At 44.3% G+C, this 18,830-nt stretch overlaps 1 protein-coding gene across 7 annotated transcripts in view; it reads right to left on the bottom strand.

Annotated features, from left to right (window-relative positions):
• lrp1bb (low density lipoprotein receptor-related protein 1Bb) overlaps positions 1–18,830 on the bottom strand; it is a 387,404-nt gene that overhangs the window by 59,550 nt on the left and 309,024 nt on the right. For all 7 annotated transcript variants that reach the window (XM_085136443.1, XM_085136442.1, XM_085136445.1 and 4 more), the window contains 9 exons: positions 15,157–15,346; positions 11,384–11,588; positions 5,787–5,979; positions 3,791–3,916; positions 2,906–3,034; positions 2,685–2,804; positions 1,980–2,093; positions 1,750–1,899; positions 1,424–1,546 (listed from right to left, as the gene is read on the bottom strand). In XM_085136443.1, coding sequence (XP_084992569.1) covers positions 1,424–1,546; positions 1,750–1,899; positions 1,980–2,093; positions 2,685–2,804; positions 2,906–3,034; positions 3,791–3,916; positions 5,787–5,979; positions 11,384–11,588; positions 15,157–15,346 — 1,350 coding nt within the window. The remainder of the gene's footprint in view (positions 1–1,423; positions 1,547–1,749; positions 1,900–1,979; positions 2,094–2,684; positions 2,805–2,905; positions 3,035–3,790; positions 3,917–5,786; positions 5,980–11,383; positions 11,589–15,156; positions 15,347–18,830) is intronic.

Genomic DNA, 18,830 nt, shown 5'->3' with positions numbered 1-18,830 from the left:
AGTAGAATTTTCTGTACTTTACTGGAGTATTTTTAAACACTAGTATCTGTACTTCAGACAGGCTGTACTTTTGACGCCTTTGAGTAGGTGTGACAGGTGGGTACAAGGTGGGGGTGGGATACAGGATGACTGCCTTCTTGTTTGCAGTGATGACGGAGAGGCGGAGTCTCTCGTGTTTACAGGTGACACTGTGATTTTTAGAGCAGGTGGAGGAGAGCCTGGAGAGGTGGAGGTATCCTCTGCAATGAAAGCCAGTAGAACCAAGACAGAATACTCGTGTGGACGAGAGGGAGACGGGAGGAGAACATGTAAGGAGCCTGGAGGTGGGCGTCACAACTGGAGGGGATCGGGCACGACACGAGCAGAGATGAAGGAGAGAGGATGAAGATGGAGCTGCCGAGCAAGAGGAAACGAGGAGGTTTGTGGAGATGCAGATGGTTGGTGCGACAGAGGAGGATCATGGGAGGAGAAGTAGCTGAAGCAGACCTGCGAGTGTGAAAGTGCTCGTTTACCTCACAGAGAAGGCAGAGCTGACACAGGCCACGCAGTCTGAGACAATGAACTGACAACGCCAATCAAGTCAGCAACGGTTTCCACCCTGCGTGTGTGTGCGTATAACTTCATCAGGTCCAATTACCGCGTGTGTGCGCGACGGCTACGACGCCGCGAACCACTACTCGCATTAAAGCAGCCGGCTCGTTTTTCCCTGACATGTGAACGGACGCGTGTACAAGCTTCTCATTTTGTGGGCAAATTCCGTTAATCCATACCACGACTTAACTACGGTCCTCCTGTTTAATTGGAGAGATCTCGCGTTTGCATTAAGTTCTGAACACATTAGCATGCACGAAAGCAGAAGAATGAACGCTCTCGCAGCCTCTGGTGAGGGAAGCAGAGGAGTGGCATTGTACTGTGTAATCCTTTCATATGTCACCGCTTTCCAGTGAACCCATATTTCCATCTTCAGTGTAACCGCTTCAGTGAGTGATGGCTCATTAATTAATTGTTACACTGGAAGGGCTGTATATTATAATTCAAAGAGAGCAGGGGAAAATGGTGCGTCTACCACCGCCTCGCTCTGAATTCAGGGTCAGAATTAGACTTTCAAACAAGCAGCAACACCCACTTGAGAAATCTCAAACGCACAATCAGGCTAAGCAAAACAAAGTGAGAAGGAATTGCCTCATGGCGCGATAAACAATCATCTCGTCTTTCTGCCTCCTATTTATATATTTAACGTGATATTTGCAGGCCTGGATCTATTTAAATGCCAAAAACATTACAACAAATAGCTTCTAGTTAATAGAAAATAAATATCCTTGCAAGCGCTGACAGCGTTGTGTGCTGGAATAAAATACCTCATCTATTATTTCAGTTTATTCTGGGGAAGCTCTTCTGAGAGGGCGACGATTTGTTGGCCTACCGCATTGGAATTCATCTGCTCCGTCTTCACAGTCCTTTTGGCCGTCGCACAGCCACACGCTGGAGATGCAGTTCCCGCTTGGACATGCAAAGTGTCCCTCCTCACACTTCTGCCCATGGGAAACTGGCACAAGCAACAAAACCAAGTCAGTGCGCTGGGCTTTAGCAGCGATGGAGATCATTATCTTTCCTAAGCTCTCTCTGGAGTCTCATTCCTCTGTCATAATCGTCTCTGAAAACCAGATCTGTCTTAAGTCTTTTCTAATTGAGGCTTCCTTGATCTGCCTGGAAGAGGCAAAATGTGTGTTTGTGCGTGCCTGCGCTCACCCTGGCAGTTGGTCTCGTCAGCGTAGTCGCCGCAATCATTGGCGCCATCGCAGATCCACGAGGCGTGGATGCACAGCGAGGTGGAGTTGCAGCTGATGAAATCTTTTTCTTTCACTCCCAGCTTGTAAAAGTGGGAGCAGTCGGTGCGGTCTGAATACAAAACACAGAAGCACAACTCGTCACAATGCCACTGCTGTGTGTGTGTGTTTTAGCTGCGATGGAGGACTTACTGCAGCTTTTTTCGTCCGAGGCGTCGGCGCAGTCGATGACCTGGTTGCACCACGCCGAGCTGGGCACACAGCTCCCGTCTTTGCACGACGATTCTGATGAGCCGCACGTGACATCTACGGCAGAAGATTAGCATTTCAGAGAGAGACGGGAACAAAAGCAGCACTCGCAGACAGACGCGTGCAGCTCGTAACAACACTTGGACTCCAACATCTGCAGGTGGAGCGCTAACAGCTACCTGAATGCCACGACCTTGTGTGTGCTTCAGTTTTCTGCCCTTGTCCATTTCATTTGTCTGCATTCATCAATCTGTCATTTTCTGCTATTTTGATTATGTAAAAAAGTTTTTGTTTCATGTCCCATGAAAAGAAAACGCTGATGAAGGTACAACATCTAGTCAGGTAAACTCAGCTCTGTTATAAAGCTGCTAGCGTCTGCTCAGGCAGCTTCATATAAACACCTCAGTATGTTTCTGCCTTTAAACTAAATACTTACATTAAATAAAATCACTGCGCTCTGTTGGAATAAAGACAACATTGTACAGGCTCCCAGAATCAGCTTTTGGGGAAAGATTCTTTGAATTTTTGCACTCGCTATGATCTCGTGGCTCATTAGGGAGCAAAGGCTCAGCACAGCGTGAAACACTGACAGAAGCAGTAGCGAGTGATCTGATGGATAGCCCAGCAGATCACAGGGCTGGAACTTACTGCTACACAATGCTTCGTCGGAGTTATCCCCGCAGTCATCGATCCCGTCGCAGAAGCGGTTAGTGGCCACGCACCGCTGGTTGTAGCAGGGCCGAAAACCCTTCCGGCAGCTCCGGTTGTCTAAACAAATAGAATTGCATGTATGTGTTAAACTCCAGTATGGTGACATTTGTGAGTCATCAGGCTTTTATAAGAGCTAACGTGCTTTTTGATGCTCTTACCGCAGTACTGCATCTTCTCATCTGATTTATCTTTGCAGTGGGCAATTCCATCACAGGTCAGCTGGAAGTCGATGCATTCTCCATTCCCACACTCATACTCAGAGTAGATGTTGCAGGAGGAATTCTCTGCTGCAAAGGAAGAGTGTGGAAATATTATTGCACAAACTGGAGCGAGCCACACATTTACATTCGGGTCAGTATGAAAATGCTGCATTCAATAACATACTTTCAGTCGGTCGCCTGCGAATTGTCGAGAATATTATGATGCTGCACTGATGGTCGATTTGGTGTACAGTGCCATAACATGAAATGCCAACATTTGTAGTGATTTTCTCCAGGCATGAATTAAAATTCCAGCAACTTTCACAGACTTTGATCAGCCGTCCTCTGAACTGCTAAACTTCCTCCTAATGAGTCAGACTGGAGTGTGGGTAAGAAGCCTGCCATCGTCTGCCATGACATCCAAGCGATCATCCAGCTCCGAGTCACTTGCCACGTTCAGGCTGGCCAAACTTTCCTCGTTTGAACAGCTCCACCCACCATATGGTCTACCATCACTGCGTTTCATGTTCAAGCAGCAATGTCACATTAGACGCAAACGCTGCTGCCATGTTGCCTCGTGACTCGACGTTATATGTGGAAAACAACCTGCTCCTCTCAACTTTTCTTATACTCAAATATTGTGCACGGCAACATGCAGTAGCTCATACTGAACCTCTGCAAGTGCTGTAAAGCCACAGCTGTTTGATTGTGTGTAGTTATGCAGCGAGGACGGAGTTCAAAAATGTCCGTTTATGTAAAGAGTCGGGCAGAGGCCGGGTTACACCGAGCTCGTAAATGTAGGCAAAGTAATCCCGATTCAATCTGAAGCTTTCCGTGACTTACACACACATCTGTTGTCGTCTAAAAGCACACGCTCTCCACGGCAAGTGCAATTGACCCTCCCGTACGGGGTCAGCAGGCAAAGGTCGCCGCAGCCTCCGTTCATGTGTCTGCATGGGGACAGCTGACCTTCAATAAGAATCAAACAGAAGCAAGTCCGGCTTTTAAAGCAGTCACAGTGATGTTGTTTTAAAATACAATCCTAAAGTCGAGTGACTTACCTTCAGCAGACTTCGCATTAACATCAGCAACAACATGTACAGTCCAACTATAACGCCCAACATCTGCTCGTTTCTTTGTCCTCCGACTCCTCCGATGATCAGAAGACTAAAAATGCTACACTGATACATCGTCTGAAGGTCTCTATCAATATCTAAACCAGATGTTATCATCATGTTGCTTAGCAGCTGCCTAACAAATGGCTGACAGCCTTTATGCAGCATTTCAGAATTACCCATAACATCTTATAAAGGCATGCAGGTTTTATCTAATGACAACAACATCTATGTTATATCAGAAAACTTCAACTTTGTATGACTTTGCATATTATGACACATCATCTGGTTGCTTGGCAACTACCTAGCAATGGGATAAAAGTACCTTTTTTGCCAATTATTTGGTATCTAATTTATATAAACAAAAAGTTAATTATTTATGACATATTATAACATCATTGTGTTCAGCAGCAACCACATAGTGATGCTAGGTTGCTAATATTTATATATTTTTTTCGCATATATACACACAGCTTAAAACGTACTTAAAAAAGGAACAACCTGCCTGATGCTGTAGCATGTAGCAGGAATTACAACATGTTGTTCGCAGGATTCTGTCCAAAATAAGTCAAGAATGAAAATGTTACTTTGTGAGTCCGAGGTCCTGGCACTGAATATTCAAGAGTTAAGTGTAATTATAACTAAGTGGAAGCGATTGGGAACGACAGCAGCTTAGACTGGCCTGCACAGAGTCCTGACCTCAACCTGACAGGACACCTCTGGGACGACTCAGACGTCCGACATCAGGGTCTGAGCTCACAAATGTGCTTCTTAATTGTTAAAGAATTCCCATAAACACTCCTAAACCTTATGGAAAGCTTTCCCAGAAGAACTGAAAAACTCTTACAGCTGCAAAGGTTCATAATAAATCATATTAAACTGTGTGGATTAAGGATGGGATGTCGAGCTCATGTGACGGCAGACGAGCCGTTACTTCTGTCAGTACAGTGTGTGTGCGTGACTGGACTGCTGTGAGTACGTCAATATTTAATGTTGACAACACTCATCTGTTGTGTAATTTAGCTAAATATGTAATTATTTATAAAGAGGATATACGGTTATGATAAATGTAAAGACAAAAAAGTATAAAGTGAGTTTTAAATTCCTTAAATTTCAACCCAAATCTGGAAAAATGTGGCATCAAAGTCCAACCAATGGGACGCACTTACACCCACATCCCTCTGCCCTACTTGGAAATTAAACTTTTTATGACACTTAAGAGACTCCCTTTATAACAAAAGTCACTTTTTATATTAATTACCGCTGAGGCTTAAGTTTCTAGCTGCTCTAAATAAGACCACTTTCATTTATCAGCCCTGGTGTTTTCTGCATTAAATTAAGATTCACTTTTACATATATGTTTTTTGTTGGGTGTCTTCTATATATCCACATCTGGGTAGAACATGCGTGAAATGTGTAACTGTTGATTATTGATGTAATGTGATCAAACATTAAGACTGATCAGGATTGGTCGAAACGTTACTGAAGTGAAACAAACGTCAATGTGGGAAGAAACTGTATCGAGAACAGACTGAACACAGACGCACGCTCTGACTACATTTACCGCCCTCACACTTTCAGTCCAAAACAACATTAATGTGTCTAATATCCGGCCAGAAACACGCCACGGCTCGTGCAAACACGCAACACACAAATATTTGCAGAAACGACTCTGCATGCAGTGGCTATGAAATTCGCCGTATCCCAGATGTTCAAACACTCACAGTTGTTGGTATCCTTGGCCACAGCGATAATTCCCATTGGCTGGTGGGGAATATCTGCTCTAAGTACTTTGGTGTCGCCGCCTGTGTACTTGTTTGATCGCAGCACAGACCTGCGGGCCCAGTCTGACCAGTAGATGAAGTCTGCATAGATGGCGAGCCCGTAGAAGTTTCCAGGTCCTGATTTAATTATGACCTAAAAACAGGTAAAGAAAACACGGCTGTTAGATCGGAGAGATCAGTGACGTCACTTTGACGTCACCCCCGCCGCCCACTTCAATTCAATTCAATTCAATTTTATTTATATAGCGCCAAATCACAACAAATGTCGCCTCAAGGCGCTTCATAGATACAGAGAAAAGCCCAACAATCATATGACCCCCTATGAGCAAGCACTTTGGCGACAGTGGGAAGGAAAAACTCCCTTTTAACAGGAAGAAACCTCCAGCAGAACCAGGCTCAGGGAGGGGCGGGGCCATCTGCTGTGATTGGTTGGGGTGAGAGAAGGAAGACAGGATAAAGACATGCTGACTGCTTAATGATGTTGGGGGAGTAAATGACAGCGCCACTGAAAGGCAAGAATCCATCAGACGACACCCTCGGCGACTCTCCAGGCTCGTGGAGGGCCGAGGGGTGCGGGTGGTCGTGGTGGGGAAGCAGCTCTGTAGTCTCAGCCATTAGCAGGACAGGCTTGTAAGTGACATCACATTAGCCCTCTGCCATAGTGGGATTAACGGGACAGGTGTTGATTAAAGCAGCGCAGCGTGCAGAAGCAACAACTGGCCATCAGGTAAGTGAGAGACAGAGAGAAGAGAGGGAGCCGCCAGATGGGTCGGGTAGAACATGACAGGAAATTAGATTTGGGAGTCGTTCGGTTTACGGCCAGAAACGCATTAGTTTTGTGCCGAACTCGTGAAAATTGGAAATATTTCATAGCTTCTTATCAGATTCTCTTCATTCAACAACATTCAAATATAACGCTTTAATTGTCACGTCAACCACCTCCCAGCTGATTACTTCAACAGGCCTCAGATTTACGAACGCTGCTGAAGTAAAACGACACAAACTGCTTCCTGACAGCTTTCCATGGACGTTCGCTCTCTCGGGGGTGAAAGGGGTAAAACATGCTGACATACCCCCTCATCGTGTACTCCGCTGCCCTTTGTGAAGCACTGCCTCCGTTAATGACGGAGTCCCCACTCTCAAAATGGCACCGAGCACAAAGCTCTGCAACTGATCTTGTTCTCGCCAACCGCTCTGCCAGCATGCGATGGCACTGCTGCCGTAAAGAGAGGACTAGTCGTACCCTCAAGGATACTCTGCTGCCATCAAAGTTTGCATGCATGTGAGTCACAACAAAACTGGCGCTTGTTTCACACGAGTTCTGGGACCTGTGTTGTTTTAATTCTGTGAATCCACACAGATTTGTTTTGCTGTTGATTTAAACACTGGTGCAAAAAATGTATCTTTTGTTTATTCGTTTTCCTTTGAAATCGTCGGTTTCGTGTGTGCCGTCTTCCATAACAACAGTCTGCATAAGTGCTGAAGTCGACAGTCAGCTATCTTTGTTTAATTGACACTTTTTAATTGGAATGGAGTATCTGCTCCCCGAGCAGTATCACTGCAAAGCCTTCATTAGCAGGAGCACACTGCAGCGGGGGCAGGTGGGGTCCCACAGGTGAAGACTTTCTGAGCCCAGTGACCTGGCTCATCAAACATATGGGTGACTAATTGAGATGGGCTAAAGTGCTGAGCAGCAGGGGTCATATTAAGGCGAACGTTAAACCCACAGCCTTATACTGTAACGCTCTGCACACCTCGCACAGGCTGCTTCTCTCCAGCTTCTATTATACACATGAAATCTTTATGGACACAACGTGAACTCTTTTCACAGACTTTTATTTACTCTGGCTAAGAACAACTTTATCAACGCCATCGGAGACGAGTGACAAACAAAGATCAAGTATCGCGTCCCAGAAGTTCGGCTGGAATCTGAGAGCTTCATTTCAGAGCTTTCCGTCCATGAATCGTTCCCTACACAAACTTCCAGGAGGAATGTTTGAAGCACAGCTGTGTCTGCTGTATCTGTGGTTACTCTTGGGATCGGACAAACACTACGGGGGTATAATCGCAGCCAATAACATTGATTCTTTCACTCCCTTTAAGCACAGAGGCTCGAACCATCACCATGCACGGGCAGTTTTTGTTCCTCTGATGTTCACGCATTAAAATGATTGTGCTTTTTCCTACAAAAACTGTTTTATTTGTGATATCACACATTATCAGTTCAACATCACTGAAGTGGCAAAAGACACAAACTGAACAGAGAACTGCTGTTGTCCTTTATATCTTTAAATGTCAGTATTTTGTTTGTAAAAATCGTTTTTTGGAGGCAGGCAGGTAACGCGTTTCATAAATGTGACTGTATGTATGATCCACACATGAATAAGTGTTGTCACCATCAGCCTTTTGTTTCTGGATGCATGCAAAGCCGAGTGTGACCTGTGCTGTAATTTCAGATATGAAACTTCTCAGACTTTTAAAGAAGAAGATGGAGCACATGGTCACTGACCCAGGTAACAGCTGTGGATGGAGAAAGTGTGAGGTGACCGACAGGAGTGGTCCTCGGGGTGAAATGAATGAAAGGATTAACTCAACTATAGTTTTCATTCGTCTGTGTGCTGTTTTCACTGCGTCAGTATCCAGAGTTCCTGTTGATTTGCAGTATAAACAGACGAAAAATTAGACACTACGAAAAGCTCGATTTGTGCACAGGGATGGATTTTGGCTGCTTTGCCAGTGGCTCTGTCGAGCATAATAGCAGCTTGAAAATGTGCAAATTCAGTCCTGTTAGAGAAGCAAATGGGAATGAAAGCAGCGGCCTTAATATTGCCATAAAGTTCATTAAAGTGAAGACCTTTTGTCGAGTCCACCTGACTAATGTGGATGACAGAGCCGGCGGTCACTCATTAATGTGGATGAAGAAACATCCACCTGTTTGTGTACAAAGGTGAGAAAGTCATCTCTTCCCTGCGTATGTGAAAACATGCACGCCTGGGCCGACAGTATCAAGCCCCAGAGGTCTTCATTAGCTTTAAGTAGACTTTTTCTTTGGTTGCATGATAAAAAAAAATCTGAAATTAAAATAATAAATAAGACAAAATAAAATAAATAAAAAAGAACAATATATATTAGATATAGGGATGGGTATCGTTTAGGTTTTATCCGATACCGGTGCCAAACCGGTACTTTTGAAACGGTGCCGGTGCTTAAACGGTGCTCAAACCGGTGCTTAAAGAATGGAGAACACAAAATTGGTCCAAAAACCTCTCATGTTCAGCTGTTTTTTTGTAAAAAGATAACAATGTTAGCCTTTTCTGCAGCTATGGGGCATATATGGTATCACTCTTGGCTGGAAGCAGCTTAAACAATGGAAAAAACACAAACTTTGTCCTCTCATGTTTAACTGTTTTCCACTTTTTCTTTGGTCATTTTAGCCTTTTTGTCCAGGGTGAAGGGAGTATCTGCCATCAAACAAGAAGACAGCCACATGTAGCTATGATGGTGTTTGCTAGTTCACCTTACATGCATTAATGTAATAACGTGGTTAGCCTACTCAACGTAAATTACACACGAACAACATTAAGCTACTCACGCAGAGAAGAACGGCTGCTGCTGCATCATCATCCTCATCATTTCTGCTACACTGGCAGGGCTAGGGGCCAGGACTCTCCTCTTTGGGTTTTTGGGGGATGTTGCTAACTCCGGGTCGATAACAGGCACCACACCCGCAGTAGATGTGCTCGGTGTGAGGTCTCGCAACAAGCTATCAAATACGGCGCATTTCTCGGCTTTAAAAAAGAACGCTATGCGTCGCCAGGTGTTTCATCAGATTTGAGGTGTTACCTCCTTTGACAGCATCACAGTATCAGCTTAAAGCACTTGTTGCAGCTGCTGAGTTTGCATCTTTTGCTGTGAAGTACAGCCAGACTTTTGATCGCTTCGCCTTGGGCATTTTTAATCTGTAGCTCTGCTCTAAAAGAACGTACGTACCTGGACCCGCCTACTATCCTCGGAAACGTAAAATGATTGGCTAGAATCTAAAGCGTATCATTCCATACCAGTTGGTGGCGCTAATGCACCTTTCAGTTGTTTGCCAACCGACAATACAAATGTAAGGAAGAAGAAAGTGTATCACAGCTCAGGAAAAAAAGCACCGAAATGTGCGCTGCTTTTCGGTCTGGTTACTACCGTTTATGTCAGAACCGGTGCCATCATGGCACCGGATACCGGTACCCATCCCTAATTAGATATATATTAGAACAAAAGGCATCAGGCCCTGCTGTTGCATGCTGCGTGACAGTCGGGGAGGCGTGCGCTCATTCATGCACTGAATGGCAGCGTGCAGCTGGACTGCATTGTACCACCCTGCAGTAGTGCAGCGGTGTCAGTGACTCTCTTTTATAAAGCGCTGTGTGAGTTACAGGGGTTTGAAATGATGCCAGAATGAAATTTGATTAAAACAGTTGCTCATTTTTTAGACAACGATAAGAATATTATAATGAAAAATGAAATTAAGGTGGAGAGGCTCTATAAATAAGCACACGGTGCTCCACACAATGACACAGAGGCACTACTCACTGTAAATGTAGAGTGCAGCGAAAAAACTCATTTCTTTATGTTTTACCCAGAAGTCTTTTTTAAAGTAATCGTAACGAAAAGCTTCATGAACGTCTTTCAGACTTTGTCTTTGGCTGCTGCCTCACTCGTTCTTCGCTCCTCGTACCGTTTTCAGAGGAAAGCTTTTCTTTTTCGTGTGAAGGCTTAAAACGTCCCCTTGAACCTTTCAAGTGTAAAAACAGCATAAAAGCACTCAACTAAATGAATGAACCAGTGTCAGGTCCACACAGTTTCTCTAAAAAACAACTATTTATTACACATTACGCCTTCACTTTCTAAAAAGTAATGCAGCATTTGCATAATTACTTGTTGTACCCAATTATCAGTTAATTCTGTAACCCTGTGGCTACAGGTACACTCTGTCATAATGAAGACGCATCTTTCTTTACGGTTTTATGTATGATCGCAAACCTGACAGCAAGATCAGCCCAAAGAGTTGCCACAGTGCTTCTACTTGAGAAACACGGCGTCCACGGTAAGTCTGACTGCTCATCAGGCTCTGGCTGCTGGGCTCGGTTCAGCAGGCACTCACTACAATCTCACTCTCAGTTCGTCACGAGCTCTGTGTTAGCATGCTGTCTGTGCAGACGCTTCTGTCCTGGATGCGGTTTGCATCACGCTCTTCTACTTTTGTGCAAAGCGAACAATTAGAGCCTATTTGATGTTTGTTGTTAACCTATCTACACTGATCAGAAATGATCATCAATGATCATCTTTGAAATATGGCTGAGTTGTGCCAAATGACACAAGAGTCTGTGGCAGATTATACAGAGACAAACAGAACGAGGGGTGATGGATGGCACAGTGCTGCATGTACGAAGGTTTTGCGTTCTTTACACAGCTCTGGACCTTTACTCACTCTTTGAACCTGATCTCAGCCCTGACCATTTGAGTTTGTTGCTCAGTGGGATCACACTCACGTATCTGCTGGATCCATCATAGTCGCATCGTTCAATCTTGCCAAGGGTCCCATCTGAGAAGTAGAGCTTCTCTGCTTTGTGGTCAATGGTCAGTCCATTGGGCGTTAAGATGTCAGAGCTGATGACGATCCTTATGTTTTTGCCAGTTAAGGTGGATCTCATGATGCTTGGCCTCTGCTCATTCCAGTTGGTCCAAAACATCAGGCTGAAAAATATGAAACACAAAACCAAACGAGGCTTTTTAACATCAGCAAGCAAACCTCAGTGTTCTCTTCCACAATTAAAAACAGTGGAGTAATTTCATCAGGGACCTCCTGCCTCTACAAAAGATGCACTACCTCTCACACTCATTTAAAAATTCACACCACCTCAGCAAGAACGCAAAACAAATGTGTCACCTGGAGCTTCAGACGGGCTTAGAAATAACAGCTTTTTATAGAAGGTGGTGTAGAAGACTGTGCTGCAGAGGATCTGATGCTGCGCACAGACACGTGCACAGCATCAGATCCTCTTTAGTAAATAGCTGGAGGCTTCATGCAGCCATGTCAGTCAATGATCAGCGTCATTCCACAGCTGCCAAATCCTCATCAGCTTCTCCTTTTTGCCCTGAAGAGCGCAGCTCTGCTTCAATTAGATAAACTGGATTAGCATCAGAAATTCTAAGATAAAGGTCATTTATTCATGCTCTGTGATAATTAACCGTTATTTACAGGGAAGTAAATCAAAATAAATTACATATTGGTCTTTATAGGATTAGCTGTATGAGCCATGCAGCAAAGTCACAACCAGATAAAATGCTTTCAAATAGGAGAACGCGCTTTTCAAACTCTGGCTTCTCTCTTCTCGCTGTAATGAAGTAATGGAAGTCCTCTCCAGTGCGATAATAAAGATTCAGGTCAGAAGTCACAACCAGGGGCTACTAATTAATCATCAGTGTTTGAATTCTAATTATCAGACAGTGATTCTAGAGTGGGATGGATACGGTGCCAAACTGCCAACCAAGGATAGTCTGAGGTCAAGAAATTAATTTAGTTAGTATAAAGGAGAGAGAGCTGTACTCACTCTGTGCAGCTGTGCAGTTTTTATATGCATGAAATACAGGTTTTAAACATAACTTACAACAGAGGAGGAGGAATATTTATACGCTACTTTTTAGAAACAGAAGATGCACCTGAATCTTTTTAAAAGCTAAGAGTTAAATAAATGAGATTTCAGCGCTACTGCACTATGCACAAAACAACTGAAGGCTAAGCCTGCTCGACAGAACGATCAGGAAGAGCTCCAAGCTGCAGAAATACCAGCATTCAGAAATGTGTCCTCAGATTCACCATCAGGAGAAAAAAAACAGGAACACCAACAACTACAGCAGAGTCAAGCAGTACTACAGCAGTACCACTCTGGTACTGCTGTAGTACTGCTGTAGTACTACACTCTAAGCAGAAGAGAGGCTAAAGCAGAGGCAGCACATCAGTGTTTTAGTGCAAAGATCCAGAAAGCGACAGTTTGTGTGACAGCAGGTCTTAATGGCGAGCAGCAGACACTCTGTGGATTTCAGAGTCTGTTTTCGGCACATCTTGGCACCATGTCAAGAGTCACCTCCATGCACAGATTTATAGACAAGAACGGGGGTCATAAAATGTGTCCTACAACTAATAGGATGCCAGTATATGGATTTTAAAACAGCAGTAATATGATCTAGTTAAAACTGACAACAGCCTTTTGAATCAAGTGTAATTTATTTACAGACTTTCTGGAGAAACCTGAGCGCGATACATTATCGTTGTCAGCTGTACTTCTAATAAAAATGTGTAACAGGCAGTGCTGGCATAATGGAGCAATGCATGACTGTACTAACTCACTAACCACACAACAGTTACAATGCATTACAAAGGCTCTTCAATTATGATGATCGATGGATTGAAGAAAATCATCAATAATTCTCTTCCTTGAACAGTAATCAGCTGACTTCAGCTCGTGGACGTGGAAAAAGGTTCAGGTGTACTGTGATGTGGAAAAGTATCCCCCCCCTTCCTGATGTCTTAGTTTTCTTTGTTTGTTTTTCGTATTTGTCACACTCACACACTTGTTTCAGATCATCAACACATTATGTCGTAATCTGCTGAGAAACAAGTCGCTGGTATCTATCAGTCTGGACAAGCTTACAGAGGCTTTGTGTCTCCACTGAGCCACAGTGAGAGTCTTTATCCCGACATGGAGAGAAACTGGAACAGTGCTGAAGCTTCCCGGGAGCAGCCGGCCTACCAAAATGACTCCAAGAGTCCATCAACGACTCATCCAGGAGGTCACAGAAGAACCCAGAACAGAGACCTGCAGGCCTCAGAGTTCAGGGTTCAATGATAACAAAGACCGTGCAGAAATGACATCTAGCTGCCAAGAGCGAAACAACCAGTTATGTTTATTAGGTTAATTACTTTTTCACATAGGCAGGTTTAATCAGCTTTTTTAAATTAATAAATGAAATTATTTATCAATGGAAAATCATATTTTTTAAACCATTATGTAAAAACTCCACTTTGTATTTACTGTTATTTTTGTCTAATATTAAAATTTGTTCACTGATCTAACACGAAGCAAACAGGAAGCAAACAGGAGGCAAACAGGAAGAAAACAGGAAGCAAACAGGAGGCCAACAGGAAGCAAACAGGAAGCAAACAGGAGGCAAACAGGAAGCAAACAGGAGGCCAACAGGAAGCAAACAGGAGGCCAACAGGAAGCAAACAGGAGGCCAACAGGAAGCAAACAGGAAGCCAACAGGAGGCAAACAGGAAGCCAACAGGAGGCAAACAGGAAGCAAACAAAAAGAAAACAGGAAGCAAACAGGAAGCAAACAGGAGGCAAACAGGAAGCAAACAGGAGGCAAACAGGAAGCAAACAAAAAGAAAACAGGAAGCAAACAGGAGGCAAACAGGAAGCAAACAGGAGGCACACAGGAAGCAAACAGGAGGCAAACAGGAAGCAAACAGGAGGCAAACAGGAGGCAAACAGGAAGCCAACAGGAGGCAAACAAAAAGAAAACAGGAAGCCAACAGGAAGCCAACAGGAAGCAAACAGGAGGCAAACAGGAGGCAAACAGAAAGCCAACAGGAAGCAAACAGGAAGCCAACAGGAAGCAAACAGGAAGAAAACAGGAAGCCAACAGGAGGCAAACAAGAAGCAAACAGGAAGCAAACAGGAAGCAAACAGGAAGCAAACAGGAAGCAAACAGGAGGCAAACAGGAAGCCAACAGGAAGGGGCACGTACTTCTGAGCAGTGAGTTTATTGCACAAAAGGGCAAAACTGCAGAATCAGCTAATTCAACATCAGTTCTTTACAACCGTCTGTAAGATGGTTGATGAGCGATGTTGAAACAGAGCGCAGCCAAGTACTCACTGCCTGAGTCACAGCTCACAGTATTACACATAACATGTAACATAAGTAAGAGGTTATGTGTAATGCATAACTAAATGGTTGAGGTGCTGCACTGCAATAATTAAACTAGAACCGCTCACCCCCATTAAATACTCATGACTGGTTTATGTTGATATATACGCTCTTGAACCATGAAACAGAACTGGGAGCATGATCATGTGACTGGGAAGCAGCGCGTGGCATAACAAAAGCAAAACTGTCCTTGAGAACAATCACCTTTGTGGTGATCAAACTTGGAGCACCTCAAATACCAAGCAGATAATATTCTGAGCTACAGTCCCACATGTAACTAACAGATGCATGAGCGAACGGTGAAAAGTGCATTATGAGAACGACGACTGACCTTTGACACTCATCCAGGGCCAGGACGTGTGGGTGGTCCTCCTCTGAAAGCGTCACCACAGCTTGCCTACTGATGGCGCCCGCTTGACTCTGGTCCACAGTTTGTCTGGTGATGGTGGATGTAGTGGAGCTGGTCCAGTACAGAGTGTCCCAACCTTTGTGGTAAGCCAGACCTTCCACTGAACCCACATCTGAAACAAGAGAAACATCAGACCACGGAGCAACAAAGTGACCTGAATGAGAGTCGGCGTTATGAGTCTGCCTTTTTATTCTAGCGAATAACGGAGTCACATGGGAAAAATAATCGTAGTAAAGCAAGAGCGCCCATCTAAAACATCACATAGAGTAAAACGAAAGAAATAATCACTTGGAGCTGGCATTCATTACGTTTATTGTTCATTTATTTATCTGTAAATGCAGATTCCAGCTATATGCCGCTGTCATCTCGGCTCCAAACCTCAGAGTTGTCTGTTGTGTATAAATGTGTGAAAGTACTGACTTTGCTTGTAACAGATGGCAGGCACCAATTGTGTTAGAATTGGGATCGTGTTTCTTTTCTGACTGACAGGGAAATAACTTCATGCCTCACTACACTGGACAGACAGCTATTTGTTGATGCCAAAGTCACTCAGGAACCGAATGTGTTTTCATGGCAAACCAATTTCCAAAACATCGAATATGAAAAGACCTTTGCAGTCTCTCTTGTTATTGCATGAATATGACTGACAGAGATGGAACCTCCAGAGAGACGCGATTTTCAGCAGAAAATCTGGTCATATTCATGTTTGATTACTCACTGCAGTTTTCTTCTTCTACCCTATGATTTATCGACTGAATATGACTTTCAGTGTTTCTCAATATCACTATTGTGGAGAAGTAAGGTCACAATAACTGCATTGTTGATCTAAGTTATGAAAGTGATGAGAAAGATTTTAAAAACAAACAACAGCAAAAGCACCAGCAGAAAATATCCACCCATGTGTCCATGAGCCCGCTTCTCGTCAGTATATTCTGGATCCTCAACACTTGACACAGACCATATTAAGGTGTGCAACATCCAAGGCACTAATGCTAGAGTGGTCAGCTTCCCTGGTAAGGAAGTAAGGCTAGCTGGGACCGCGTACACATAGAGGCTGGGATAGTGTCCACCAGCGGTCCCCAACCCCCCGGGCCATGGCCTGGTACCGGTCCATGACTCGTTTGGTACCGGGCTGTGGGGGTTGAGGCTCGGGTGTGAAATTTATGGTTTTCAGGGTTTTTATCAATAACTCGGTTTCCCATGATGTAGCTGTGTGTCTTATTTTGAAAGAAATATTTCTGCGTTACCATAGCGACCCGAGAGGAGGATGTTACTCTCAATGTTGTTGGTGCATTTCAGGAGGACGCTGCTAATAAAGTTACACAATGACTCAGTGAATTCACGTTTATTATTATAGTTACAAAATCCCACAGTTTTTGTCATTTTATTTTGTTGTATTTATCCGCGACACCTTAAAGGCCGGTCCGTGAAACTATTGTCTGACATTAAACCGGTCCGTGGCACATAAAAGGGCGAGGAGCGCTGCTATACTGAAACATCTGTGCCACATATGGACTATGTGTCTCAGATGTTCCCAAGTCCCGATAGGAGACGCCGCCAAAGGTGGTCGAGAACAACAGTCCAAAGTCCTGTGGGACTTCAAGTTTCAGACAGATAAGCAGCTCATTGTCAGCCAACCAGGCATAGCGGCAGCTGACAAGGAGCAGAAGACTGTAGTTAATATAGACGTGCAAATCCCAGCAACATCAGAGAGAAAATAAAGGAGTACCAGGGGCTGAAGGAACAGCTGGAGCAGATGTGCAAAGTCCAACGTGGGACCAATGGTGACAGGAGCATTAGGAGCGATCGTGGCTCAAGAGTTGGGTGTTTGTCTTGTAATCGGAAGGTTGTTGGCCGTTGTGTCCTTGGGCAAGACACTTCACCTACCGCCTACTGGTGATGGTCAGAGGGGCCGATGGCGTGATATGGCAGCATCGCTTCTGTCAGTCTGCCCCAGGGCAGCTGTGGCTACAACTGTAGCTGCCTCCACCAGTGTGTGAATGTGAGAGAGAATGAATAGTGGAATTGTAAAGCGCTTTGTGTGCCTTGAAAAGCGCTATATAAATCCAATCCATTATTATTATTATTATTAATGTGAGAGTGAATGAATAGTGGCATTGTAAAGTGCTTTCAGGGCCCTGAAAAGCACTATATAAATGCAATCCATCATTATTATTCTAACCCAAACAGTGGAAGTGCAGCTCCAGCAGATTGCAGGCACGAGACCTCTGATGGTCTCCATCAAGAACAGCTAAGATACAAACATTAATTAAGTGTACATTAAAGTAATTCAGTTGTCAAACGATTGTCTTGTGATTTTTCCTGTCACGCTTTTGTCTGTCAGAGCCAATTCTAACTGTCTGAATGGCAAACATGTGGCCAGTATGAGTTAATGTGGCTGCACCCCAGTATATAAAAACCCATAAACCAAACTCCAGAATACTTAAGACTCTACCTGAGTCAGCCGACCACTAATTAATAGCTTGCAATAAAAGCCGTCTGGCAGCTTGGAGTTTCTCTCAAATTGTTGGCCAGGCGAGGGACTAATTAATGGGGGACGCAGAGTTTAATTAGGGAAATATACATGATTAACATCTTCACCTTTCCTCAATGACAGGATTCGGGCAGAAACTTTTAGAATAAAAGAGAAGATACTGCAGAAGTAGATCCACCGCTGCCTAAACGTGGTCCGTGAAAAGAAGTATGGAGCAGGTGGATGTGCTGCTTTAATCAACACACAAACAAACTCATTAGGAACCAGCAGGGTCACAGGATGGTATTTCTCTGTGCACTGTGGCTGCATCAAAAGAGCTTGTTTCCAGTGGTATTGTCGTGCATTATTATCATTATCACCACTTTCATTATGCATTTCACAAGTTTGAAGGTGTGAAGGACGCTTACAAATCCTGACAGATGGTTCTCGGTAACGCTTGTTCATTTCTAGAAGATAAATAAATAAGCAGAAAGCTCCCTCAGCAGGAGCGCTAAAGATGGGTCAGGGGATGGGTGAGAGGGGCTCAGTAACACTGTGCCAGCCTCTCGGCGCGAGGGGGCGGTGGGAAGGTGCTGAGCTCTGCTCCCTGTGGAAACGTCACTGAATGCCAGAGGACGCGAGCTGTGCAGAACGGAGACTTTCTGCTGCTCATCTGACTCCAGTCATGCTCATCACGACAGGACTGACTGAGCTGCAGCACAGAGAGAGGATCGGTCCATGTTCAGTCAGGATGCAGAAAGCTTGAACATCGTTCATTTAAACCAGGCTGATTTGGTCTTTTCAAAGGAGTAAAAGAGTAAAAAACTGATTGAAGAAGAAATGTCCCTCTTGACGTACATCAGTGCTACACTGATTTCTTAACAACCCTGCTTCCTAACTACAGGAGAAAGATGCACTATTTCCTCCTAGCAGACAGATCATCGGCCACGGTGCAACTTTACAGTCAAACTACATTTTTATGGCTTGCAACCCAGCCGACAGCCATAACAGGTACAGGTGAGGACGGATAAATTAGAGAGTGTACAAACATGCAGCTCTGTGCATAAAGTGCAAGCTTCCGGATGTCAGGCACATGAAACTGCTGACTGAAAACACACCAAAT

The sequence above is a fragment of the Neolamprologus multifasciatus genome, chromosome 16, assembly GCF_963576455.1.
Source record: "Neolamprologus multifasciatus chromosome 16, fNeoMul1.2, whole genome shotgun sequence".
Taxonomy (NCBI): domain Eukaryota; kingdom Metazoa; phylum Chordata; class Actinopteri; order Cichliformes; family Cichlidae; genus Neolamprologus; species Neolamprologus multifasciatus.
The sequence above is the reverse complement of the archived record's forward strand: the minus strand, read 5'-3'. Positions and strand labels throughout refer to the sequence as shown.